We start from the raw sequence: 27,893 nt of genomic DNA, 5'->3' as shown, positions 1-27,893 counted from the left end.
TGGAAAACAATTGCAGACTGCCCTTCACGTGGTTAACTATGCCAGATGTTTTACATCTCAAAAGTGCAAATGAACAACAGAGCCAATATTTTTTTTTAATCTTGCCATTCTCTCATCAAGGTTTTGGAGCACACTTGAAGATCCACCCAGTACACCTTTTTTCCTCGATCTTATTTTGTCTCTCAATCTTTGGAGGAGCATTTCATTATCACCCCTGGACATTTATTGTTGACAAAAGCAAAGGACACCTATTCGATCACCATAGGAAGTGATATATTTGCCCATTTGCTCTTCAGTCATCAGAGAAATTACCTCCATGTCAACCTGCAAAGATAAATTGTGAGAATGAATACTTGAAATTTTGACTTAATTAATAATAACTTTTAACAAATGTAACATGAGTTACAGACATGAGTGGTGGTACAGAGCAGTCATCATTATTTGTATTCAATATTACATAATATAATAATAATAATACATCAGGAAGCAGCAGCACATTTACTAACTGTGATGTCTTTTTAAAATTGTGTTAAAGTCATTATTGTAAGAACTAAGAACATCAACAGTACAGGTAGAGTAGATGCTACGCTTATTATGTTAGTGTATGGGTGTATGCCCACCTTGTCGCTTTTCATGCGAGTAATGTCCACCTGAGCGACATTTCTTGATCGCAAGAAGTTTTCCAAGTCCTCCTCCATGATACTCTCCTCCCCCGAGGTAGTGTTGTCTCTCAAATGAGCCGCGCACGTAATTCTCTCCTCCTCCGAGGTCGTGTGTAGTCTCTCAAATTAGCCGCGCACGACAGTCAACATTCGCCAAGCTGACCCGGAAGTAGATACACACGCAGAAAAAGAACACGCTCCATAACTGTTGTCTGCGTTTACACGTACGATGACCCGGAAGCACGTCAACGACCATTAAAAATAAATAAAGTATTGCGAGATCTCGCAATCTTTCTTTGCGAGATCTCGCATTACTTTGCGAGATCTCGCAATCTTTCATTGCGAGATCTCGCATTACTTTGCGAGATCTCGCAAAGTTTTTTTTTTTTCCTTCCATGTCCCCTTAGCCTTAGGGGCTCCGTAGCAACATCAGTCACCTCAGAGAGAATCTTCTACAAAACAGGGCAAATATTAACAGAGAGGAGAAACAGGATCAACCCCTCAAAGCTGAGGCACTTGGTTTTTCCTTCATGCCAATCTTCGCTAAAGACAAGCTAAAACCTTTAGCTGGATGCTGTTTTTTCTTTTTGTTTTGCACATTTTAATTTATAATTTGTTGTGTGGTATTCAATGCTTACTTATGTTGTTTTACTGTAAATACTTAAAAGCTTATAAATATACACATTCAGAGATTGGAACTTTTTGACGACCTTGTTTTGAGATGGGTCTTTGTACTTTGTTTTTATTTTTTTAGCACTCCTTGTTGTACTCCATGTTGAGTATGTTCAGAAGAATATAAATAAAGCCATATAAATAATAAATATTTGATATAATGTCTATTTGTTGCATTAGTAATTCGTTTTACACATAATATTACGTTATTTTTTGTATTACATTTATTTAAGCAACAAAAAAACTGAAGAGCCATTTGGGAGCGGAAATAGCCGGCTCTTTTTAGGGAGCCGAGCCAAAAGTGCCGGCTCTCTAAAAGGAGCCGGAATTCCCATCACTAGTACGCTGAGTGTCCACAGAACATCTACTGCCCGGTAGGGATGTGAATCTCAGCACTGAAGACGATTCGATACACATCACGATCCACTGCCAGCGATGCGATACTTAAACGATACATGGAATTTTCTGGCGATACGATTCACCGTCGTCACGATGCGATACGATTCGATACACATTAAGTTCAAATCAATGTGATCCGATACGATACAATGCAATTTGTTGCGATATTGTGCAATTAAACATGATGCAAATAAGGAAAGAAAAAAAGCTTTTAAAAAGATGGAATTCAGTATGGGCGGCCCGGTACTCCAGTGGTTAGCACGTTGGCTTCACAGTGCAGAGGTACCGGGTTCCATTCCAGCTCCGGCCTCCCTGTGTGGAGTTTGCATGTTCTCCCCGGGCCTGCGTGGGTTTTCTCCGGGTGCTCCGGTTTCCTCCCACATTCCAAAAACATGTGTGGCAGGCTGATTGAACACTCTAAATTGTCCCTAGGTGTGAGTGTGAGTGTGAATGGTTGTTCGTTTCTGTGTGCCCTGCGATTGGCTGGCAACCGATTCAGGGTGTCCCCCGCCTGCTGCCCGAAGACTGCTGGGATAGGCTCCAGCACCCTCCGCGACCCTAGTGAGGATCAAGCGGCTCGGAAGATGAATGAATGAATGAATGAATGAATGAATGAATGAATTCAGTATGGTATTACAAAAAGGATACCACTTTATTCCTTATAAAGAGTAGAACTTGTAAAACAACTTATTTAAGCCCTTTCACAATTGGGTTTTGTGCAAAGAAAATGTAAACAATTTGGCACCTGAGACTCACAGCTGTTGCTATAGTGTAAACACAAACAGACTATTCTCACTGAGTGTCTTATATGAAATATAATTATATATGAATCTATAGCGCAAGATGTCCACCCATCCACTGTAAGTGCAACTCTTTGCGCACTGTTCAGCGACACAGTAATCTCACTTCTCACTTTGTTGTACACATCGGGAATATGTTTGTAAGTGAACACAGACCTGTCTGGTATTTTATACCTGGGTTCCAAAACGTGCACGAGCTGTCTGAAACCCTCGTTGTCCACCACGCTAAGGCTGGAGGTCTTTGCATATGAAATAAGCAGTGATCTTAGTTATAGCCATTGCGCGGTCACAGTGAGTTGCAAGGGGACTCCCAAAATAAGAGGCAATTTTTTTCTGATCCTGACCTGGTTTACCAAGAGTTTCTCCGGTGTCCGACGAGGAACTGGGCGTGGAAGCGGGGGAGCGGGAGGGAAACTTGTCGGTGATCTGGTGCCATCGGTTTAAGTGGGTCTGCATATTTGTGGTGCTGCCGTTGTATGGCTTCTTAGTGCGACATTCCTTGCAAATTACGGAGGTTTTATCAAGCTTTCCGTCTTTCCTTTCGAAGCCGAAGTATTTCCAAACATAGGATTTGAATGTTGCGGGTGCATTAAATATAATAGATTCCTCGCTGCTGCTTGCGCTAACTTCCATGTTTCGCTAGTTGTGTACCGTCCGTATTCAACACAAAACGCAAAACAATGATGGTGCATTCATTGCGCCTAGGAAAGGGCAAATAGGTGACGTTTAACATGAATAAAACGGTTGCTAGAATCGGATTTTACCGATACCCACCAAATGCATCGTGATGAATCGCGATTTCACCCGTCAAAACGGTTGATAGAATCGGATTTTACCGATTATGTTCCACACCCCTAATACCCATCAATGCATCGTGATGAATCGCGATTTCACCGATACCCGTTCAATGCATCGTGATGAATCGCGATTTCACCCGTCAATCGCATCGTACCCAGTGAATGAGCCGATGCACTCGGATCGCGGACATGCGCATCGATGTATCGATTAATATCGATTATTTTCCACACCCCTACTGCCCGGATGCAGAGCATCTCGAGAGTTCATGGTAGGTTGTCCCAATGCGTTGAACGGAGACGAGTCATTAGATTCAAGCTGTTTTTTGTTCCGCCCACGGACGCTCGGCGTCTCTGGGACTGGATGGCCGTGGGAGGGTACCGGACGCCAGGCGTTTCTGCATCAGATTGGATGATCTGTCTGAGCCTGTGTGACAGTTTGATTGTCATCGAAATGAGCCAATCACCAACCTCTTAGTGTAGGCATCTATGTCAGCAATTTTTTCAATTCGCATTCTGTTCTGAGTTAAAATGGAGACTTCTCCTAATCGGGCGGCCCGGTAGTCCAGTGGTTAGCACTTCGGCTTCACAGTGCAGAGGTACCAGGTTCGATTCCAGCTCCGGCCTCCCTGTGTGGAGTTTGCATGTTCTCCCCGGGCCTGCGTGGGTTTTCTCCAGGTGCTCCGGTTTCCTCCCACATTCCAAAAATATGCATGGCAGGCTGATTGAACACTCTAAATTGTCCCTAGGTGTGAGTGTGAGCGTGGATGGTTGTTCGTCTATGTGTGCCCTGCGATTGGCTGGCAACCGATTCAGGGTGTCCCCCGCCTACTGCCCGGAGACAGCTGGGATAGGCTCCAGCACCCCCCGCGACCCTAGTGAGGATCAAGCGGTACGGAAGATGAATGAATGAACTTCTCCTAATCATTTTAGCGACACTCTTTGTTGTAAACAACTAGCGACAAATTAATCTTTTATTTCTGGTGGGTTTTATTGTAGTTCCTGTAGTTGTAGGACACTAATTAAATCCCTGGAAAAGACGCCTTGTTGGTATGACAGGATTACAGATAATTTTCTTGAAAAGGAACGAAGAGTAGAATTCACGTATAAATAAGCGGACACATTTTATGATGTCGGCCAAAATGGCGCTTCCCCTCTTTGACAGACCAGAATCCGCCACTGCTGTACACTGAATAGTGTTCATATGAACACTCATAAGTGTGCATCCAAACAATCAATTGTGTCACCATTACTGCATTAGCAACAGCGCATTTTGTTGTTGTAACACATTTTTTGTGCTTTGAGCATTTAACACCTTAATAAATCTTACTTTAACACCAGGTAGTTTGGATGAATATAGACACTTTACCTGAGGTGCATGAACAAACATTCTATGTTGGCATTCAGTTTAATAGTTTTTCACTCAGTAGGCAATGACAATAGTAGACATTACATATTTGACATAATCTGGTCGAAACAGTCGACCATCTCTCCGTGAATGTTGCCTTCATTTCACGTTTCATCATGGTCATGCATTCATCACCTGATATTTTTTTTCAAATGCTGAGTGGTCTTGCAGAGTCTTTGGAGCACCTTCAAAATCTCATATCACAATAAAACAGACAGAAGAATACGGACACAAAACAATTAACATACCCAAGCCCATTCCCTGTACGCCTCCATCGTGATATAAGAAAACCCTTGAGGTTTGTGCAACTCATTTCTCTCATAATTTAAGCATCTTCCATATTGGGGGTGAGAGTGTCAATTCCATCGATAATAAAGAACTAAGAATTTAAACTAGAGCCCATTGAAGAATCCATCCATTTCTGTACTGCCTGTCCTCACAAGGTGACTTTGGGCAAGAGGTGGAGAACACCTTGCACTGATCGCCAACCAATTGCAAGTAACCTACAGACAAATAACTTTTCACACAAACACTTATATGCAGTACAATTCCTTCTAAAACATCACACAGGTGGGTGCGGGATCTTTCACCTGGGTTGCTTAAATTGTAACCAAGTCTAAGTGTGAGGGAAAAGATTTTTTTCATCAAATATGATCATCTGAGAGTTTTGCCTACCCTCGGGAACCATGTATAACCACTAACCAGTAGTGAACTTCAATAATTATTAAGGGTGTGGTTTCAATTTTCAACAGACACCAATCATGGTCGAATCCAGCAGGTGACAACAATGTTTTTAACAATGTGTCAGTGTTACATGTAAGACTACAGGGGCTATTTTATTTCTGACTGGTGTTAATGTATGTTGTGCAGCGAAACAGCAGGCCAGGTGAAAATGAACAAAAAGGCAATTCAGCCAGGATTCCGGCTCTCTAAAAGGAGTCGGAAATCCCATCACTAGTTCCCAGAGGTCAAACGCGCGCCCGCTGGCGAAGCCTCGCGCCCCACTAGGGTTATACCATCTCAACTAGAACTGGGGGTAGTCCCCAAACATTATCTTTCCTTTTGTAGGAGACTGGACTGTCTCGGAGTCGTTTGTGTCGTTTGTTCTTTTGTTGTGTGTTCACACCCCCCACCCCCACCTCCAGAGATTTTATTTTGTGATTTCCTCTCTTGATTTTCTGTTTTGCGCTTTATGTTTGCTTTTCTGGGTGTCATTGAAGTCATTGTTGATTTATGTTTTCGGGGGCGGTCATTGAACACCTCTCGAGCAGAAGGCACGGAGACCGAGAAGGTGAAGGACGTGCCTGTACAGCAGTTGCATAAGTTGTGTATATTTTAAAAGGAACCAACACGACAGCTCTTTGTTTTCTATCGTTTTGCACCGCTGCAGAAAGTGCCGTGTGACCGCAAGTGGAGCTGCACCGGTGCTACGCCAAGGTTAACATGCTCATAGGCTTTGTACATGTGACCGCTCCACAAAATTTGCTCCGGTGTAAAATATATTGCAACAAAATACATCGGTGCAGCACCGGAACAAATGTGTCCCGTGTGAACACCCCTAACAACCCCCTTTGTTGTTACTTCGCTTTTGGCCTCTGATTCTGACCGAGCACAAAAGGAATTGGCAAACTTGATCATTGGACTCCAGAGACAACCTATCCCAAGTTAGCCTGGTGCTAGCTTGGCTGGTGTACGGAAGGGGATTTTAAACGAACCGTATGTTGACGCGGCTGCCTTTGTGTGTCAATGTACATCGTTTTCAAAATTGTGAATGTGATGCTTGTCCTAATGGCTTTGATTGATCTGTCTAATTTATAGACGTTGAAACATCGGTCCATCAGTCATCCGGAAGTATGACCAGTGGCGGGCCGTGCATTTCAACCTTAGGCCATAAAACCATCATGTATGCATTCACAATTAAGAGCAGGAAACTAAATACAGATATTGTCAAAAATAAAAAGATGATTTAAAAATACGAAATAAAATGCCACCCAAATTACGCTGTGTGATCTTAAACAAGTCTGTCCAATAAATTGCGCAATGATGCAGTTTCATATGAGACACCAACCAAAAAATAACAAAACAAACTATTCTTTAAAAATAAACAGATCATTTGCATTTTGAGAATCGGCTATACAACAGCAAATAATTGAAAATGTTGAGCAGCTGGGATTGAACGAACTTTCGTGAACGAAGGTGACTACAGCGCGCCATTATAAATTGCAGGTGAGCAGATTTATTTGATACATTTTTGTATCTTTGTCTAAATAAAATGACAGGAAGAAATGTAAAATAAAATTCATATACTCAGCAATGTAGTGACTGTTCACTGAGCTGCAGATCTACGCGAGTGTCCACAAATGTTTTTAAACGCACCGTAGCTTGTAAGTGCCCAGCCGTCCTCTGATGTTTCCTTGCTGCCTTGGTAAAACAACTTAAATGGGTAAACCCAGTGTGGCTCCAAACACCAAATCGATCAGTTGGAAGCAATAGGCATTCCCAGCAGTACAATTTGCAGCTCTTCTCAGAGGCTGTGAGCCACAGGTACCGTTCATAATTGCTCGTCTGAAAATGACGGACAAACCCTTTTCCTTGCTGGGACAGGCTAGCTAGCGCAGGAGTTGGGCGACCTCTTCGCACAATATCCAGCTTTTCATGGAAGGCCTGTCTTGAAAATTGTGTGGAAAGTAGTTCTGCAACCAGTTCAACATCTTTTCCTTCAGACATTTTGGGGTAAAATGCAGTGATAGCTCTAGCAGGCGCAAATCCAATCACCGAACGCGCACGGCCAGTCTCGACGTAAGCCCTTCTAGCTGGTCCTAGTACGCAGACGAATCAGATCACGAGTCTCAGACGATTGGCTATTGCATCTTGACTGTGCCCGTTCACTTACAGTGCACAGGAGCCTGCTCTGTTTTAATCTGAAGGCCCCGAGCAAGTTTAATTTACCTGGCAAGACAAGCTTGCTGAAATATGATTGGTTAAAAACTCTCCCATAATAAATAAGTTATTTAAAATAACATTGAAAGCCACTCGACTAAGTGGAAATAATATGACATAAAGAATACAGAGAATCATTTTTTGACATATTTATGAAAATGAAATAACATAAATTACATTTGTTATTCTCAGAAAAGTAAATTTACTAAATTTACTTTTCTGAGAATGTTTAGGCCAGCAGAGAAGGCCTTGCTGGCCCTGACGGAACGCCACTGAGTATGACTGATGAACTGACGTGCCCACCTCTGCTCATGCTTCGTAAATCACATACACAAACAAAGTATTAGCTCTTTTTCAGGAGTCATCTTACTTCAGATGTACAGGGATTTGCCAGCTTAGTTATGGATTAATGCAAGAGCAGATGTAGAGGAAGGATGTAGAGGAAGGAGGAAGAGCACACTTCCTTTCTGCTGTCTCCCACTGGGTATTTTGATGCGAACGTAGCATGACACATGTCAAAGTGCCGCTTTACATTCAACCGTTTCATCAATGGTATGTTGTCATTGCAAATTAGACACGCCGCAGAACCTATTCTCTCCACAAAGACGAATCCTTCGGTCCATTCGTCCTGAAGTCTACCATACTCTTGTTTTTTTTTTCGCCATCTTATTGATCAAAGGATTATTCATTCATTCATTCATCTTCCGAGCCGCTTGATCCTCACTAGGGTCGCGGGGGGTGCTGGAGCCTATCCCAGCTGTTTTCGGGCAGCAGGCGGGGGACACCCTGAATTGGTTGCCAGCCAATCACAGGGCACACAGAGACAAACAACCATCCACGCCCACACTCACACCTAGGGACAATTTAGAGCGTTCAATCAGCCTGCCATGCATGTTTTTGGAATGTGGGAGGAAACCGGAGCACCCGGAGAAAACCCACGCAGGCCCGGGGAGAACATGCAAACTCCACACAGGGAGGTCGGAGCTGGAATCGAACCCGGTACCTCTGCACTGTGAAGCCGACGTGCTAACCACTGGACTACCGGGCCGCCCCGATCAAAGGATTAGCTTTGAGCAAATGACCGAGTGGGCTGATTCAAGAGGGGGCATTTACCTATTTACCCAGCAACGGCCAACCGAGACCAGTATCATCCAATTAAAATTGCTCCTGCAGCCAACTGGACCCCTGAAGTGGACATGAGCAATGACAAATCGATGGATGGATTAAACAAGCGAGAATATTTTATCTGCAAGCCAGATTCAATCATCAAAAGAGCCAAACCTGGCTCGCGAGCCGTAGGTTCCCGACCCCTGCCCAAAATTATGATGTAGGGTAGCCTGCACTAAATATTAGGTGTTGTTTACTATTTACGTATCATACAATGGATGATGCAGCTGTCACATACATACAGGACACAGTTTTGGATGTTAGTTTGGTTTGTTGTTCATTGTTTTTCAAATGTTTTGCTTTTTCTCATATAAATAATTTAATAATTATGTGTTTTGCCTGCTCCGTTCATATATTTTGATAAACTACTTAAAATATGGATTCCCACGCACCAAGCCCTCTCTGCATAATATGCGGCGATGGTGGGCTGTATTTTTCATGCATTTTGTTTCTTATTTTGAAGGCAGTTTTAAACGTTACCATAGCAACCAGAGTGTTGCCCAGATAGGATGTTCCTCATGTCATGATTCGTGTTTCTTATTATGTTTCGAAAATACCACAGTTTTCATGCAGGTCACATATTATTTCGTTGTAAAGCCTGGTCCCTGAAAATATTGCCTGACATTAAACTGGTCCGTGGGGCAATTAATGTTAGGAACCGCTGGTTTACAGCACTACAAGCATGTGGATGTTGAACCACATAGATGTTCACGCTGAGAGACTCACCATTATGATGCTTTCTTTCACTTCCCTTCAACAGGAAATGCCTTTGTGGTGAGCCTCTCCTTCGCCGACTTGATGGTAGCATTCTACCCCTATCCTCTGGTGTTATATGCCATCGTCCATGATGGCTGGTATTTGGGAGAGACCCAGTGCAAGGTATGCATTTATTAAACCTACTGTCAGTACATCTTGGCGTCAGTAATTGATACATGATTGCAAACTGCCAATTTTCCTCCAAATGTAGACTTTTGACGGACTTGTAAGGATCACACTAAAAGTTTTATTGTGATGGGAAGCACAAAAAAGATTGGGAAAGATGGAAGTCACGCCATAGTTCCCGCTGCAGCTTTAAAAGTCTGCAATGATTAAGTGTGGACACCCTCTTCTAAGTAGGGAGTGGCTGTGTTCATAATTCAACCACATGAATATATACTCTTATAACACATTCAAACTCATGGCAAATGGGAGTCATAATTTCTAGAAGAGGTCTGACAATAGACTGATATTCGGAACCGCTCATAATTTCCTCCACTGGTATTTGGAAGTAGTATTAATTTCCTCCATGAAGACAAAAGTCCTGGTTCCATCTGAAGAAACAGCCTCAATAAAGTGTTGTGTTTGGCCAAACATACCTTTTCGAAATATGTCCAAAAAGTTCAACCTTGGTTTTATCGGACTATAATTTTAACATGTGTCTTACCGACTTTTCTAGTGTTGTTTTTTTTCTTTCTTCTAAAGTAAATGCTTCTTGACACCCTACCTCATACATATGAAGAAAATGTGTGGTTGTTGTCACGTGCATTAAATAAAAAATACTTGTTCATGCAGCTCCTTGAATATTGCAGTCAGTACCTCTTGGATTTGACATTTGACAACAAAGTTGTATTCAATTCAATTCAATTGGAGGCCTACCTGAAGCAGTTTGAGCAATTTTGGAAGGATGTGCAGAGCTCGGCAATGTCTATGTTGTGGTGTATTTTGTCCACTTCATGATTACTCTTTTCTCTAGGGGTGTTCACACGGCAAGCTTTGGTCCGGTGCTACGCCATGGCTGCCCCAGTAGAGCGTTCACACGTGCAAATTAGCTCTGGCGTAGCCCCGGAAAACAGCTTACACCGGACCAAATTTGATCCACCTCAGGGATGTGGTTTAAAAATTTGCTCCGGAGCAAATGCTTGTTTGCGAAGCAGCACCGATGTAAATTTGCATGTATGAACGCAACTGGGTTAAATTTGCTCCAGAGCAAATGCTTGTTTGCGAAGCAGCACCGATGTAAATTTGCATGTATGAACGCAACTGGGTTAAATTTGCTCCAGAGCAAATGCTTGTGAAGAGTTTACGCACGGCCAGAATGCGTTGCTTTCGCGCACAGTCGGACTTCCGTCATGTGTTTGTTTAATAACGACACAAGACTTGGCTGGTAACAACCTTTTGTAGGAGACTGGACTGTCTCTGAGTTGTTTGTGTAGTTTGTTCCTTTGTTGTGTGTTCACAACCCCCCGTCCCCTCATATAATTTATTTTGTGATTTCCTCTCTTTATTTTCTGTTTGGCGCATTACATTTTTGCTTTTCTGAGTGTCATTGAAGTCATCGCTTACGTTTTCAGGGCGGTCTCTCTCGAGCAGAAGGCACGGAGACCGAGAAGGAGAAGGACGTGCCTGTCCAGTAGTCGCTCGAGTTGTGTTTACGTTTTAAAAAGAACCAATATGACAGTTTTCTGTCATTTTGCTCCACTGCAGAAACTGCCGTGTGAATGCAAGTGGGGCTGCACCGACGCTGTGCAGACACGCTCAGCGGCTTGTACGTGTGAACGCTGCACAATTTGCTGCGGTGCAAAATATATCGCAACAAAATACACGTGCAGCGTCGGAGCAAATGTGTGCCGTGTGAACACCCCTTCTGTGTTCCATGTGATATTTATACTCATGGAAATTATTTTGTAAAATTCTCCTAACTGTTAGGTTTGAACAGAGATCCATCTGATACCATGAACGTGTAACCCGGATTATGGCATGAGGCAATGGGGAGTGGACATAACCAAAATCTATATTGACTAAAAGAGTAGCGTCGTTAAAAATTGCTTAATTAAACAGAATTGAGTATTGCCGTGGCCCGAGGCAATCAGGGCACAAAATACTAGTGGGGTGTCAGCGAATGAGAGGTGCAGTTTTTCACCTTCGTGACGTCACGAACGTGCGGCGCAACCTATCTCGGTCTCTTTTTCTGACGGGACCTGAACGCGAGCGGACGTATTCTTCGCCGATGTGAGGAAGTGTTTTGGGAGAAAGAGTCATTCTACGCAACCTCGAGTACTGTACCTGGCTAACGTAGCGGTTAGCATTCCGTACCGCCGGGATTTCGCCGACCGTATAACATCGTCTGAGTATCGTTCAACATTCTTCTGGCCGTGTCTTTTGTGGAGTTCTAATTGAGGACAGCGCTGGGATTAGCGTGCCTTCAGTGGAGTGGATTCCATTACGGTGCCCTGACGTCCAAAAGTGCTGGAAAAGGGGGTACAGTGGTGGTGGCAAGCCAACCAAAGAACATAAAATATATTACATTTGATAAATTTTAATTTATTTTATTTGTGTTGATGATGTTTAGAAGAATTTATTTTGCACGACAGGAGTTGACGAGAACATTTTGTGTTTAGTTATTTCATTCAGATTGAAAGATAAAAAAAGGGAAACTCACACCGGTGTTGAGAAAGGTGATCATCAATTATTTTGCTTGAGCGAAAGGTCAACTAAGAGGTTGAGACTAAATTGGATTTATTTACTTTCTTTTTTCACTGTGGTTGTTGTGATAATAATTTTGTTGTCCTGTGTCTGTGTTTGATATAAAAGTTAATTGTTTTTACAACTGTTGTCTTGTTTCTTTGCCCATGCCACCCCCTCAATGGTGACATCATTGGCTCCAGTGAATCGAACCTAGTGTCCCCTTACTGGTCCAAGTAGAAACCCGTTATCTGCCCATAGTGTTTTATCATCTCCAGCAATTATAAAACAAACGTAGCCCTAAGTTGTTACAAACGCTTTCTGTGGACCACGGCTTATGCAGTAAGATGTGACAATAAAAATGTAAGGAAAAAGCTACTCAAATATCTGAACTTTAGTTGAGTACAACGGTGACGGGTGGGCTACATCTGTTTAAAGGTCAGATTCCAAAGAGTTTTCAGAGTCTTAAAATTCATATTCTCGTTGGTAATATGTTTTGTAATGCACACACGTCACCTGCTGCTTTTGTCAACCGCAGATCTAAAGAGATTTTTTTTTCATAAACATATTAGCTAAATCCCGGTGGAACGAAAAAAGACCCCGTGGACAAGACTCCTATTTTCGTAAAAAGATATATATATTTGGGCAAAAGAAAGGAAAACACACCGATTACCAGCAAGATCATGTCCGTCCGACCTGGAGTGTCATGTCTGCTAGCCTAACTTTGCTGTTGTCGTTGTTCAAAGCCTCTTTGCCCTGTGACGTCGGTTGCGTCGGCGCTGATTAGTTGAAACCAAAAGAAGCGCTCGTGCGCAGCTGTTCACGCATACGCACTCACAGCAGAGAGCAGTGGATGATTGATTGCTGAGGCGCGCTTCACTCGAGTGGTGTCGCTACAGATCGATTAAAAAATAGGTTTTAATTACACATTCCGAGTGTTTCCAAACTTACTCTAGTCGTGCGGGTTACCGGAAGTGACGTTTTAGTCGGCGACCGGCACGCTACACTATAGAGATACAGTTCTGTAATAAAGTAAGGGAAATCTATTTCAAAATGATATACAAGTACCCCGGTACTATCCCACCAAGCGTTTTCTTCTCAAGTTCAAGAAAGACATCTGTTGAATGTTCCTTTTGTGGAATGTCCCCTGAAATGATGATTCATTTGTTCTGGCAATGCCTGTATACCAACAAATTTTAGAAAGCTATATCCTGATTCATTATTGATCTCATTGACTCTGACTTTACGCTATACTGGAAAAATATACTGCTTGGCTACTTCAAAAATGAGAAAAAAAAGACTCCTCAAATCTTCACTATACATTTAATAGTCATTCTCGCTAAGTTTCATATCCACAAGTCAAGATGTAGTCGCTCAAAACCTCTTTTCTTAATCTTTGATGTAGAATCTAAGCAATATTTGAATTCTATTATGTTTTCCAAAAACGAGAAAGCAGTTAAAACTCTGACTTTATGCTCTTTATTTAGAATTTTCGTTTGAAATGCTTTGGCTCTTCTTTTTTTTAAATCTCTCTTTATACTGTTTATGTATTAATAACTTGTTCATATAATTTTCTGTGATTTGTAATTTGACTTGTTCAATAAAGATTGTTGAAAAAAAACAGACACTTTACAATTCCATTCGCTACCCAACACAGGACAGGACACTGTTTAAAGCACAGGGAAGCTGCGGCAATGAATGAGAAAAGAGTCGCGGCATAACCAGTAATAAGAAGCTGATTCAGAACAAAAGTTGAGCGCGTTGTAGCGCATATTTAGTCAATGATATGTACACACAATTGTATGTACACACATATATTTGATCACTTTTTTTTTTTACATTTTATGGGAAGCTGAGCTTCCCTTGCAGTCTTAGAGCAATCACCTCTGTTACGAATGTCTCTTCATGCAAAATTTTCAAGTTACGAAACGCCTCAACAGGAAAATACTGCCTCTTGTTACGAAAGAAATTTCAAGATAGAAAAGGTAAAAATACAGTCTGGGCCGATGATCGTCGCTCCGAGTTTCCTGAACGCAACGCACTTATAGATGGTCTGCCATTGGCTATTACCGAACATCTTCTTGGCATCTCATTGGCTAAGAGGGACCTCTACCGCATGTGTCAACGTGTGCCCACAGATAGAGCTGTGTTTATGCAGCGTTCTCGTCATTCGCCCTTCGGGCCATGAGGCATTCCGGGAGTTTTACATGAATGTAAATCAGCCATAAAAAGTGTTCACCAGTCAATCGATCGCACACTATGCTGATATATGCCTTAGACATTTTCGAAAGATTGTTAAAAGCCGACAAAAGCAAACGCCATTGGTTCTTTACAAAACGCCAGGCAAAAAACACTTCTGAGAGACGGCATGAACTAAAGAGTCCAAAAAAACGATGAAGACACGCCCTTGGTTCTTTCCAAAAACGCCAGGCAAAAACGACTTCTGAGAGAGGACATGAACTAAAGAGTCCAAAAAAAACAATGAAGACACAGTTAAAAGTTGAGAATTAACTGTATTATTTGTTTTGTTTTGTTTTACATTATGTACAACTCTCATTTATTGTACACTAATCTAATTGTAACATGGACTTGTTACATATTTCGATGCATTTTTATGCTTTAGCATTTATGTCTGAATGTTGTGGAGGGGGCTTGGAGCGAACATAGGACATTTACATGGAAAACGCGTTTCTACTTACAAAATGTTCTAGCTCAGAAATGTCTTCCAGAACCAATTAATTGTGTAATTAGAGGTACCACTGTACATTCAATGTTGAGCGATGTGTTGGAATTTGAGGAAGAGGATTTTTACACTCAGGAGCTGACAGATGCGGACGTCGTTAAATCCTACATGTTTAAGCCGATCCTCATCGGAGGAAGTCAGTGGAAGCGAAAGTGACAGTGAAAGTGATGACTGTGACAATGCCACTGAGGAGCCTGGATTAGAGGCGACACAATAACACACAGAGCGGATTGGAAATAGACACTAGTATGTTTGTGTACCCGTTATCTCTCTATATATTTGCTCTAGCAACCTCAATTTAGCACATCACAAACATAAACAGTCGGCCTTGTTGTGTGCGTGGGATTCACAATAATGTGTCGGCCGTACACGAAATGTTACAAAGCAGGGACAATCTTGACGTGCATTTTCCCCATGCATGAAAATTGTAGGTGTGAGGTTTCATTTGCACAACAAAAAGAAAGATAGCAGGAAGCAATGCATGAATGGAGCTGTTCATGGCACGCAATACAGTATGGCTTCGTCGTGTTGGGCAGCTTGCCAAGTAGACAGAATAAGTGCATATTGCACTGCAGGTGTTTTTGTTTTTCAACAGCTCAAATCATAGTCACCATTTTTAGATGTCGGATGTGCATGCAAATCACTCCTCACTTTTTGCCTGCGCCTCTTTTCGAATGCACCACCACTACTACCATGTTCTTCCTGCTGCTGCTGGGGGTTGAAGTCACACTTGCTTAAGTAAAACTTCAATCTTTGGTCTCTGTCATTTAACATGACTTTGAATGTGGTTGCCTAATTCTGAACTCAACCACACCCCAAGCTGTAAGGAGGGAGGGGGTGGGGAACACATTTGCAGCCACATGTGTCCCACCCATGAAGGCTTATTCTCACCAAGATCGTGGGTGTGCTATTACTGCAGATAAAATCCCTATCCTCTGTGAAGTTATTGTTGTCCTTTCCTGGAGCAATGCTGTGGTTTTGTTCTTTAGTTCATTGTTTTTAAATGTCAATGTCAAAGCAGCTATAATTTAGTTCATTAGTTTCCTGTTGGCCCATTAGTGATTGAAGTGCAAGGCAAAAAAAATCACTGGAGGACATGATTTGATTCTTATGTACAGTGTGTTACACTGCATTATAGCTATCTGTCTAAATGTCCACTTCTTTCAGATAAGTGGCTTCCTGATGGGTTTGAGCGTCATTGGCTCCATCTTCAACATCACAGGCATCGCCGTCAACCGCTACTGTTACATCTGCCACAACTTCAGCTATGACAAGTTGTACAGCAACCGGAACACACTGCTGCTTGTAGCACTCATCTGGTTCTTAACACTTATGGCCATTGTGCCAAATCTGTTTTTTGGCTCCCTGCAGTATGACCCACGTGTCTACTCATGCACATTTGCACAGACTGTCAGCACATCCTATACCATCACAGTAGTGGTCATCCATTTCTTTGTGCCTATTTCCGTGGTCACTTTCTGCTACATGCGGATATGGATCTTGGTCATTCAGGTAAGGCGCAAGGCGAAATCTGAGGTACGTCCTCGCATCAAGCCCAGCGACTTGAGGAACTTCATCACCATGTTTGTCGTCTTTGTGCTCTTTGCGATTTGTTGGGCACCGCTCAACTTCATTGGGCTTGCTGTGGCCATTAACCCGGAAGAAGTCGCACCTCGCGTCCCGGAGTGGCTCTTTGTAGTCAGCTATTTTATGGCTTACTTTAACAGTTGCCTTAATGCCATCATCTATGGCCTACTGAACCAGAACTTCCGCAGAGAGTACAAACGTATTGTCATGTCTGTGTGGTGGCCACACCTGTTCTTCCAAGAAACATCAAGAGGAGGGACTGAGGGCTTCAGGAGCAAACCATCACCAGGACTCAATAACAATGACCAAGTAAAAGGAGAAACTCTGTGACACAGTTTGTCTCTACTGTGCCCAAAGCCTCAACAAGCACTTGAAACAAAATGGCAGAGTGAGCGACAGTAAAACAAAAGAGTAAAAAAAGAAAAAAGACACAAGGTCCAAAATTATGAGTGCTTTTCTTAACACTTAAAGCTCATCAATGTAACTTTTTACTGATTTCATGGGGCCTGTTTGAAAATGAAAAGACCGCATGGACACATTTTTGAAATGCCAGAAACAAAAAATATTGCAAATGCTGGTCTATTTAACAATGCAATGTGGAATTTCTGAATGAAGCCGGGGCTGACTTAGGCTATGTTCATACTGCAGGGCGTGATGCCCAATTCAGAATTTTAAAATGAAATCCGATTTGTTTATGTTCTCGTTCATATCACAGAAACAAATATGACCTCTGATGTGAACGGAAAGTGTCAGTGATGTTGCACCAAACGTGGCATGGTGTTTTCGGAAGTAAATATTGTCCCACATGTAGCGGCTCATTTTGCTGTCTCATATCGACTGAAGGGTTGTTCACAAGATTTGCTCCGGTGCTGCGCCAGCGCTGCCCCAGTTGAGCGTTCACATGTGCAAAGTTACACCGCGGTACCCCCAGAAAACAGCTTACTCCGGAGCAAATTTAACCCACCTCAGGGATGTGGTTTAAATATTTGCTCCGGAGCAAATTTAACCCACCTCAGGGATGTGATTTAAATATTTGCTCCGGAACAAATGCTCGTTTGCGGGGCAGCACCGATGTAAAATGCACGTGTGAACTCTACATTTTGCTCCGGAGCAAATGGGCGTTTGCGGCGGGGAGTAGCCTCGCTACGCATGAGAAGAGTTGATTACATACGGCGAGAATGCGTTGCTTTCGTGCTCTGTTGTACTTCCGTCATGTGTTTGTTTAATAACGACACAAGACATGGCTGGTAACAGCAGCAAGCGGCACCTCTTGGGTTATACCATCTCAATTAGAACGGGGGTCGGGGGGTATAGTCCCCAAACGTCATCTTTACTTGGCTGTCTCGGAGTTGTTTGTGTAGTTTGTTCCTTTGTTGTGTGTTCACAACGCCCTGCCCCCCATAGATTTTTTTTTGTGATTTCCTCTCTTGATTTTCTGTTTGGCGCATTATATGCGCCAAACAGAAACAGAAAAATTATATTGGATTATTTGCTTTTCTGAGTGTCATTGAAGTCATTGTGGATTTACGTTTTCGGGGGCGGTTACTCTTGAGCAGAAGGCACGGAGACCGAGAAGGAGAAGGACGTGCCTGTACAGTAGTTGCTTGAGTTGTGTATAAGTTTTAAAATTAACCAACATGACAGCTCTTTGTTTTCTGTCGTTTTGCTCCGCTGCAGAAACTGCCGTGTGACCGCAAGTGGAGCTGCACCGATGCTGCGCCGGTGCTAACACGCTCAGCGGCTTTGTACATGTGACAGCTCCACAAAATTTGCTCCGGTGTAAAATATATTGCAACAAAATACATCGGTGCAGCACCGGAGCAAATGTGTGCCGTGTGAACACCCCAAGAATCGAAATAGTTTCGACATGAGGATGAAGGGAGGGTCTTCGATCAGCTCATTTCACTGAGACATTCCACTAAAGATGACGCCAGATCATTGCCGCGTGTAAATGAACTGTCTGTGTGGAAGAAATATTACTTTCACCACAAATGTCAATTGTATGCTTCCTTTTTCAAATTGGGATTAAATTGCATACATATCAGATGTATATCCACATACAAAAAGAGCCCCAGATCGGATTTGAAAGAAAATACTTCTACAGCTGCAATGTGAACATACAGTAGCTTTTGAGCCAGTCACAAAAAGGAGTCATACCACATCACTTTTGACAAAATTCCTTTCAATGCTGCATTTCCTTGCCGGTGGGTCATTTCAGCACACAGTGATGATTGGTGCTACTGCATTTTTTCAGGCATCCTGTCTCAAGTTTTATACAGAATGTTAGGCAGGATGGACATCCACATCAGAAAACTAAATTGATGAGCTTTGAATGTACGAAATGTTTAAATTCCTGGGTGCCTGTGTGATTTTGGCAATATATATTTTAAAACAATGGCACCAAGATACTGTTGTATACTTTTACAAAATTCTGTGACAATTTTTTCTTCTCATTCGTAATATCATATTAGTAACGTACCACTGTGCAAGGTGTTTGGTGACACCAACTGTTTTTACAGATATATTGTATATCAAATTATTATCACATTTTTCCCTGTGGCTTTAATGACTTAATCATCATTAGAGGTGCCTGTACTCTATTGTTTTTCACTTCACCAAAAATAATCATCACTTATGACAGACCATAGATGGGCATCCTGCAGTAAGATTGTTTTCACTCTGATGTCAATGTTTCTATGGCTGAATGATAATAATAGGCAGCACAACCACATAAAGTATACATTTTTGGAAGAATAAGAAAATTAATCTGACAATGATTAATATCTGTCGATGTGATTTTTAATCATTGCAGATCATGGACTAATGAAGAGCGAAGAGCATTTGGTGGCCATATCTGAAAAACATATTGGCATCAGTCATGGAAGTAGGCCTACTCCACAACAATTAATGGACAACAGTGGACTTGGCAGTGATGCTTTATATTTTATGTTATCATGCCATATTTTTATGACTTCCACATTTTTTTCAACCATTTTATAGCACATACCGGCGTACACATAATTTTGCCATAAAAACGAGACAGCTAGGAAATTACTTTTTTTCTTACCTTTTCAAACACATAAAAAGTGCACTTTTCTCAAATTTATGGCTGAAGAAAACAAAGGACATTTATGTGTACGGTGGTACAAACAAATTTAAATATGATCCGTTCCGGATCGCTGGTCAAGAGAGCTGCTAGCACAATTATATTCAAGTAACACTGAGAGAAAATGAGATGAACTTTTGACTCACTGGGTCATTTATTCATTCAAATAACATACTAGTCTTAAATTTAGAAAAACAAAAACAATTATTGAATGAATCCCATTTTGCTGTAATGACAGCTGCTTACATAAAATAATACTAATACTACCAATAGATTGTTGTCCAAAGGGGGTTCTATTAGATGTTGAGTTGTTAACTGCTAATACTGCTGACTTGAATTTCCCAGCTCTACACCCTTAGCAGGGTTCTCGAGGGTATGTGGGAATTCGCCCAACCAGTCTACATGTGTTTTGTGGACTTGGAGAAGGCGTTTGACCGTGTCCCTCGGGGAGTTCTGTGGGGGGTGCTTCGTGGGTATGGAGTACCGAACCCCCTGATACGGGCTGTTCGGTCACTATACCACCGATGTCAGAGTTTGATTCGCATTGCCGGCAGTAAGTCGGAATCGTTTCCAGTGAGGGTAGGACGCCGCCAAGGCTGCCCTTTGTCACCGATTCTGTTCATAACCTTCATGGACAGAATCTCTAGGCGCAGCCGAAGCGTTGAGGGGGTCCGTTTTGGTGGCCTCAGTATTGCATCCCTGCTTTTTGCAGATGATGTGGTGCTGTTGGCTCCTTCAAACAGGGCTCTCCAACTCTCACTGGAGCGTTTCGCAGCCGAGTGTGAAGCGGTTGGGATGAAAATCAGCACCTCCAAATCTGAAACCATGGTCCTCAGTCGGAAAAGGGTGGAGTGCCCCCTCCGGGTCGGGGGGGAGATCTTGCCCCAAGTGGAGGAGTTTAAGTATCTTGGGGTCTTGTTCACGAGTGAGGGCAGGAGGGAGCGAGAGATCGACAGGCGGATCGGTGCAGCGTCTGCTGTGATGCGGACGTTGTATCGGTCTGTCGTGGTGAAGAAGGAGCTGAGCCAAAGGGCGAAGCTCTCAATTTACCGGTCGATCTACGTTCCAACCCTCATCTATGGTCACGAGCTATGGGTCGTGACCGAAAGAACGAGATCCCGGATACAAGCGGCCGAAATGAGTTTTCTCCGCAGGGTGTCCGGGCTCTCCCTTAGAGATAAGGTGAGAAGCTCGGTCATCCGGGAGGGGCTCCGAGTCGAGCCGCTTCTCCTCCACATCGAGAGGAGCCAGATGAGGTGGCTTGGGCATCTGATTCGGATGCCTCCTGAACGCCTCCCTGGTGAGGTGTTCCGGGCATGTCCCACCGGGAGGAGACCCCGAGGAAGACCCAGGACACGCTGGAGAGACTATGTCACCCAGCTGGCCTGGGAACGCCTCGGGATCCCCCGGGGAGAGCTGGAAGAAGTAGCTAGGGAGAGGGAAGTCTGGGCTGTTGCCCCCGCGACCCGGCCCCGGATAAGCGGTAGAAGATGGATGGATGGATGGATGGATGGATGAATTTCCTTGAAAGAACCTGCCTCATGAAGGAGATTATATGCATAGAGTTGTTCAGTTGCCAATTTGGCGTTTGAACGAGCAGCTGAGAGTCAAGAATACTCCCAATGTTGGAAAAAAACACAGTTAAAAACAAAACTCTTGAAAACCATTAAATGCTGCTGATTAAAAACAGATAAACATCCCCGCATCTTCAAATACATCACACCATTTTATCCACCTGTGTTATATTGATCAACTTCACTGAACCACAAACTAGGACACACAATAGGTCACTATAGCTTGAGCAGTCAGTCCTAAAATGTGTTTTTTTCTTCTTTTTTCTATTAATAGGACCATTTAGGGATGTAAAACAAACACTAAAGGTCTCTCAAAGCACAATTATTTAATGAAACCCGGATCACAGTGTACTTGCTGTTTACAGTTTGGAATCTTAGTAACCTTGTAATCTTAGTAATGATGAGAATCAATACTTTCTCTATGCAGTTTTTTCTCCATCTGATTTCAAGAGCGCATGAAAAGTAAACGGAAGGCCACTCATGTTTGTGAATAGTCTGAACCTTTTTTCCTTTTGAATGGATCTATCTTAGTAAAAATAAACACATAATAATAATGGGTCAGATGATGCAGGCAGAACTTCAGGCACTGTATGTATGATGTGCATGTATAAAAAAAAAAGATGTTTCTGTCATTTTAGTCGATGTGAATTATGACATAAAAAATTGCTTCTTTATCTTTGCTCTCTGTCAAATGATTCCAGCTTGTAAATAAGTGACAACTGTGCTAATAATGGTGATAAATTAAAGCATATTTAATGACTGTAGGGAATTAAAATACTTTTAAGTTGCACTTCTAAATGTGTTCACCTTTTTTTTTTCTGATCCATCCTCATCCAAATTTTGTCACACGATATAAAGCAGTCTATGAACAATGCTTGGTTGATATGCACTATACCAGGGGTGGCCAACCCACGGCTCTTTGGCTGGTTCAATGCAGCTCCTGGGCTTTCACATGACAAGTGTCAAAAACGCCTTGGCGATAGCGCTGCCATTCAAACAACGGTGCTAAATACACAGAACTAACGACGTCAGCCTATCATCAACCCTGTTACTTGATTGACATACAGAGCAACCAATCAGATGACAACTGAATCACCTCTATGCGAAAACAACAGTGCTTAGCTCTAATGATTGACAAACGGCAACCAATCAGATGACAACTGAATCACCGCTCATGGGCAAACAACGGTGCTAAGTACTAAGCTAGTCAGCTTTAAAGGTAGGGGTGCGCACTACGTCAATCGCGATCGACCGTGAGCTAGCGGACTGGTCCCAAGTTAAGCGCGAGCGTTGGTAAGAGGAAATGAGGGGGTTGGGGGTATCTAAGATATCCTTTATTTGTCCCACAATGGGGAAATTTACAGTCGGAGTTCAGAAAAGAAAACACTGGGTAGGGAGAGGGGGAAAAAAACAGGCTCGAACTATCCTCTTCCGAGGATAATTTAAGTTCACGATTAAAAAAAAAAAGACCCGAACACATAAATAAGCATATGACAGTTACAACAAGTCACAAGACATAACATGTAATGAGGGGGCGAATGAAGGGGGAGGGAAAGCGGGGAGGGGCGACCGCGACGCAGCCCGTCCAACCAGCTGCACGGTCCACTGAGCGCTCTGCAGATCATTCCACGTCGCGGGGGAAAAGAATAGGAACGATGAAGACGGTGATGATAAGGATGTGTATGCGCGTGTGATTGTTTGGTTGTGTATGCGTGAACAGGCCGTAGCTGCTTCGTCAAGGTCTGCTCATGAAGACAGTCCTGGTTTATCAGTCCATGGCCGAGAAGGAGGGTGGTGATGGTGGGGGCACTAGCTTCCGTGCATACCTTCCATCCAGGGGAAAGGGGTCCAAATAGCATTGTTTATTTTGGAGGGACGGCCGCCAACAATTTCAGGTGGCCTTAAGTCCGTGGCTGGATCCCTTCACTGGCGAAGATCAGCCAAATCTTCAATTCCTTTTCGAAGCGAGAATTCCAACTTACCCATGTTGTTGTCGATCGACGCTCCAGAACCGCAATTGCGGTTGAGCTCAGTCACCGCTTGAGTCTGAGTGTTGGACATTCGCGCTAGACCATCGAGAATGACCAGCAGCTTCTTCACTTCCAATAAAGCTGCTCCCGTCGGTTGGATTTTTGCGATAGAACAGGAAACTGCTAACACCAAACTGCAGCATACCTGCTATCAGAAGGCCGATAATGTAGATGTCTTCCTCCTCCTCAACGGACAGTATTGACAGGCACACCATTCTCCGCTTCCTCCGTGAATCTAGGGTGTACCCTGCCTGCTCTTCTCGTCGAGAAAATTTTGTCGATTGCATCAAGAGACTGTCTGTGTGTTTTGATTTCGTTCGTGTTCAGTGAAGTTTCGGCTCTCGCTCATCTCAGTGTCTGTGCGTGCCTGCATATGCGCATGTGTGCGTGCATGCGTGTGTGTGTGTGTGTGTATTGCACGTGCGCATTCGGGTCGATGACGGGAGGTTCGTCGCTTCAGATATCGATCTTCGGTCAAATATGTAGCAAGCTGACCCAAGTAGTTATTGCTGCAGCTCGTGTGTGTGCGTGCGTGTGCGTGTGCGTGTGCGCGCGCGCGCGTGTGTGCGTGCGTGCGTGTGAATGTGTGTGTGTGTGTGTGTGTGTGTGTGTGTGTGTGTGTGTGTCACGGGTAATTTACACAGCAGGTATTGCCTTTGCTAACGTAAAAGAGAGAATGGCTGGTCATTTAGTTGATATACAGTAGCTTCACACCAGGTTTCATACCACGCTGTTTCCAGTGCATGCATGTGCACAATGTGGCTCTTTGCAGTAACACAGGAAAAAAAATTGTCTGTTCGTCTCTCACTGGTTGGCCAGCCACCCCTGCACTATACAGTGGTTCCTCTATAACTGAAATTAATTGGTTCTGGAAGAAATTTCTTAACGATAACATTTTGTAAGTGGAGACGCGCTTTCCATGTAAATGCCCTATATTCGCTCCAAGCCCCCCCCCCCCCAAAAATCTGACATATATGTTTTCTAAAGCATAAAAATGCATCAAAATATCTAACGCGTACATGTTACAATTAGATTATTGCACAATAAATGAGAGTTGTGCATAGAGGAAATAATAAAAATGATGGTCATTTAATTTAACTGCGTCCTCATCCTTTTTATTTTTATTTTTTTTGCCGTCTTTAGTTGATGATCTCTCTCAGAAGTGTTTTTTGCCAGGCGTTTTGAAAAGATAGGAAGGATTGAAACGATAGGAACACTTCATGGCCTGAGGTGTGAATGACGAGGACGCTGCATAAACATATTCTATCGACACACATGTGTGTCACACACATGTGTGTCCATGTTTGGTTGCTCATCATGGCGCGCGCGCGCGTGTGTGTGTGTGTGTGTGTGTGTGTGTGTGTGTGTGTGCATCCGTGTGTGCGCGGGAAGGGCCGATTCCGGGAGGTTGGTTGAACGAAAAGTCGATCTTCGGTCCAAAAAGTTTGGGCACCCTTGATATGGAATATCGACTGATCTATACTATAGATGGAAGAGCTCAAAGTGGTAATGTGGGGCGAGACCACAAGATTTAAAGACAAATGAAAGCATTTTCAAATGAATCCAAAAATATACAGGAAGACAGTGAAGAGAGGTCAGAATTTGAGTTATCTGCTCCCTCCTAGTTCGGAGATGAGCAGCAGCATTTTGGACCAACTGGAGGCACTTGAGGGAGGACTGGCTGACGCCCCCCAGCTGACGTAAATTCAACATCACTATGACACTGATATCAAATTGTTACTGTATCTAATTTGGTCAAAAACGCAAATCATCATGACATTAATTCCTTTGACATCAATCAAATCAACTGCAGCAACGTTTTGATATCATACATATATATATTGATTAACAATGTATGATGCAGTACTGTACCAGTAATTGAATGTGAGATTGATCCTTTGGTTGGACCTTTTTACAACTGTATGGACCTCTTAGGCTATTTAACATGTTTGTCAAAATCTAGATTCTCGACCAATCTTCAAAATCAAATTAATGTCATCGTATTCATTCATTATTTGACCCGCTTTTCCTCACGAAGGTCGCAGGCATGCTGGAGAATATCCCAGTTGTCATTGGGCAGTAGGCAGGGTACACCTCGAACTGGTTGCCAGCCACTCGCAGGGCACACAGAAACGAACAACCATCCATGCTCACACTCACACCGAGGGACAATTCACAGTGTTCCATTAACCTACTATGCGTGTTTTCGGAATGTGGGAAGAAACCGGAGTAACCCATGCAGGCACGGGGAGAATAATGCAAACTCCACACCATACCATCACTTTTGTTCATGAGCTGTCAGTTGTGACTGAAAGAACAAGATCATTGATGCAAGCAGCCAACAGGAGTTTCCTCTGCAGGGTGTCAGGGCTATCCCTTAGGAATAGGGTGAGGATTTCAGTCCACCGGGAGGGTCTCGGAGTAGACAAACTACATCTTCACATCGAGAGGAGTCCGATGTATTAACTTGGGCAGATGTTAGAATTCCTCCTAAGAACACCTCAGGATCCCCCGGGAGTATCTGGATGAAATGGCTGGGGAGAGGGATTTCTTGGCTTCCCTGCTAAAGCCGCTGCCCCTGCGACCCGATTTCAGATATGTGGAAGACAAATGATGGATGGATGGTTGGATGGGTGGGTGCAACATTGATTGTGTGCTTATGGATGCTGGGGTGATGGGAACTTTTTTTTTTTTTAATTGAAGAAAGAATACATTCTCCCCTGTAAAGGCTGATATCCATCTCTGCCTCTTCCACTACTCAAAGGGATTTTTGATTACATTTTTAATGAAATTCAGGGGTGGCCCCGTGACCTTACAGTGCAGAGGTGCAGGGTTCGATTTCGGCTCCGGCCTTCCTGTCTGAAGTTTGCATTTTCTCCCCGTGCCTGCATAGCTTTTCTCTGGGTACTTAGGTTACCTCCCACATCCCAAAAACATGTGTGGCAGGTTAATGGAACACTCCAATTTGTTCCAAGGTGTGATTATGAGCACGGATGGTTGTTACAATACAATACAATACATGCTGATTTATATAGCGCTTTTACAACAGCGGCAGCTGTAACAAAGCGCTTAACAAAACAGTTCACATAAAGTAAAATAAATAAACACAACACGTAACATAAAACACGGACAGTCGTGCAGTCCTAACCACTTTTCCGTCACACACTTTGTTGTTTGAAGCAATTTGAGATGAAAGAGGAGAGAATCAAAGTGTCCTTTAACCAGTGGATCAGAGACGTCATGCTCAAAATGTGCACACGTCCGCTACAAGCTAAGTTTGAAAGCAAACAAGAAGCTTTAACATCCATTGACGAAAAAAAGATTGGCACAACTCCCAATTCCACATGTGCATTGGCGCTCTGTGCTGACGGTCTTTCTTCTCATCGTCGGCTCCACATGCCATTCATCCAGCCGCAGACTGTCCAACAGCACAGACGTTGCTGCTGAACAAGGTCAAGGTCATCTTTATTGTCAAATACGCTTTATGTATGACATGCAGCATAGATGAAATGTCTTCCTCTCAATCCTCCTCAGTGCAAACATGCTGTGCATTAAACACACAGCTCAGACAAGACAGCAGCTAACGTAATGTAATGTGAACAGTGTAGTTTCTGTTTTATATTAATGATTTTGCTCATTCCGATTCATGATGTGTGGTTACATCATGAAAGGGTGGATATGTAGTGTCTGTTTTATATTAATACTGTGTTAAACCACGTTAATAACTTATAGCTGATAGAGAGAAAACGGGCATACGGTTGTCAAACAGAGGAATTAATGTCAAGCAAGTGCAGAACCCAGAAGCTAATGGTATATTAACGAAGTCTATTAGCTACCAGCTTTTGATCTCTTCTAATAGGTTTCATTCGGACAAAACACTCAGTGCATTGCTATATCATTTCACCAACGGCTTACTCAGCAAAAGGTCAAGTGCAAGGACATAAGGATATCCGTCCTATGTTAAACTGTGTCAAGTCAAGTCAAGTCAACAGTATTTATAGAGCACTTTCAAACAGCCATCGCTGCATACAAAGTGCTGTACATGGAGCGATTTAACATATACAATAAACAGTAAGACGAATCAGTAATAAGTAATAAGTAATAAGGCGGTAGAAAGCACCAAGCAGTAAAATTAAGAGCAAATCTAAGTCATGCTGAGTCAAACGCCAAAGAATACAAGTGAGTTTTGAGGAGGGCTTTAAAGATGGGCAGCGAGGAGGCTTGCCGAATGTTCAGTGGGAGGTCATTCCAGAGAGATGGACCAGCAACAGAAAAGGCTCGATCCCCTCTGAGCCTCATTTTAGTTCTTGGTACGTCTAGCAAAGACTGGTCCACAGACCTGAGGCGCCGGGCAGCGGTGTAGGGGCGTATGAGCTCAGAGAGGTAAGGTGGCGCGAGATTATTCAGAGATTTGAAAACAAAGAGGAGGATCTTAAAAATAATTCTAAAATGTATGGGGAGCCAGTGAAGGGATGCCAAAGTAGGAGTTATATGCTCCCTCTTACGAGTACCAGTCAAGAGGCGAGCAGCGGCATTCTGTACCAGCTGAAGGCGCTTGATGGAGGACTGG

The 27,893-nt window shown here is 43.1% G+C and overlaps 2 protein-coding genes across 2 annotated transcripts in view; one reads left to right on the top strand and one right to left on the bottom strand.

Annotated features, from left to right (window-relative positions):
• Positions 1-18,000, top strand: part of LOC127609220 (melatonin receptor type 1B-like) — a 69,962-nt gene extending 51,962 nt beyond the window's left edge. The window contains exons 2-3 of the mRNA XM_052079055.1: positions 9,603-9,721; positions 16,194-18,000. Of these exons, the coding sequence (XP_051935015.1) occupies positions 9,603-9,721; positions 16,194-16,943 (869 nt within the window). The 3' untranslated portion in view covers positions 16,944-18,000. The remainder of the gene's footprint in view (positions 1-9,602; positions 9,722-16,193) is intronic.
• The window catches only part of LOC127609250 (uncharacterized), a 215,409-nt gene that overhangs the window by 19,703 nt on the left and 167,813 nt on the right, over positions 1-27,893 (bottom strand). The gene's annotated exons all lie outside the window — the stretch shown is intronic.

The sequence above is a fragment of the Hippocampus zosterae genome, chromosome 10 (assembly GCF_025434085.1).
Source record: "Hippocampus zosterae strain Florida chromosome 10, ASM2543408v3, whole genome shotgun sequence".
NCBI classification, from domain to species: Eukaryota; Metazoa; Chordata; class Actinopteri; order Syngnathiformes; family Syngnathidae; genus Hippocampus; species Hippocampus zosterae.
This window is presented reverse-complemented; position numbering and strand designations above follow the sequence as displayed.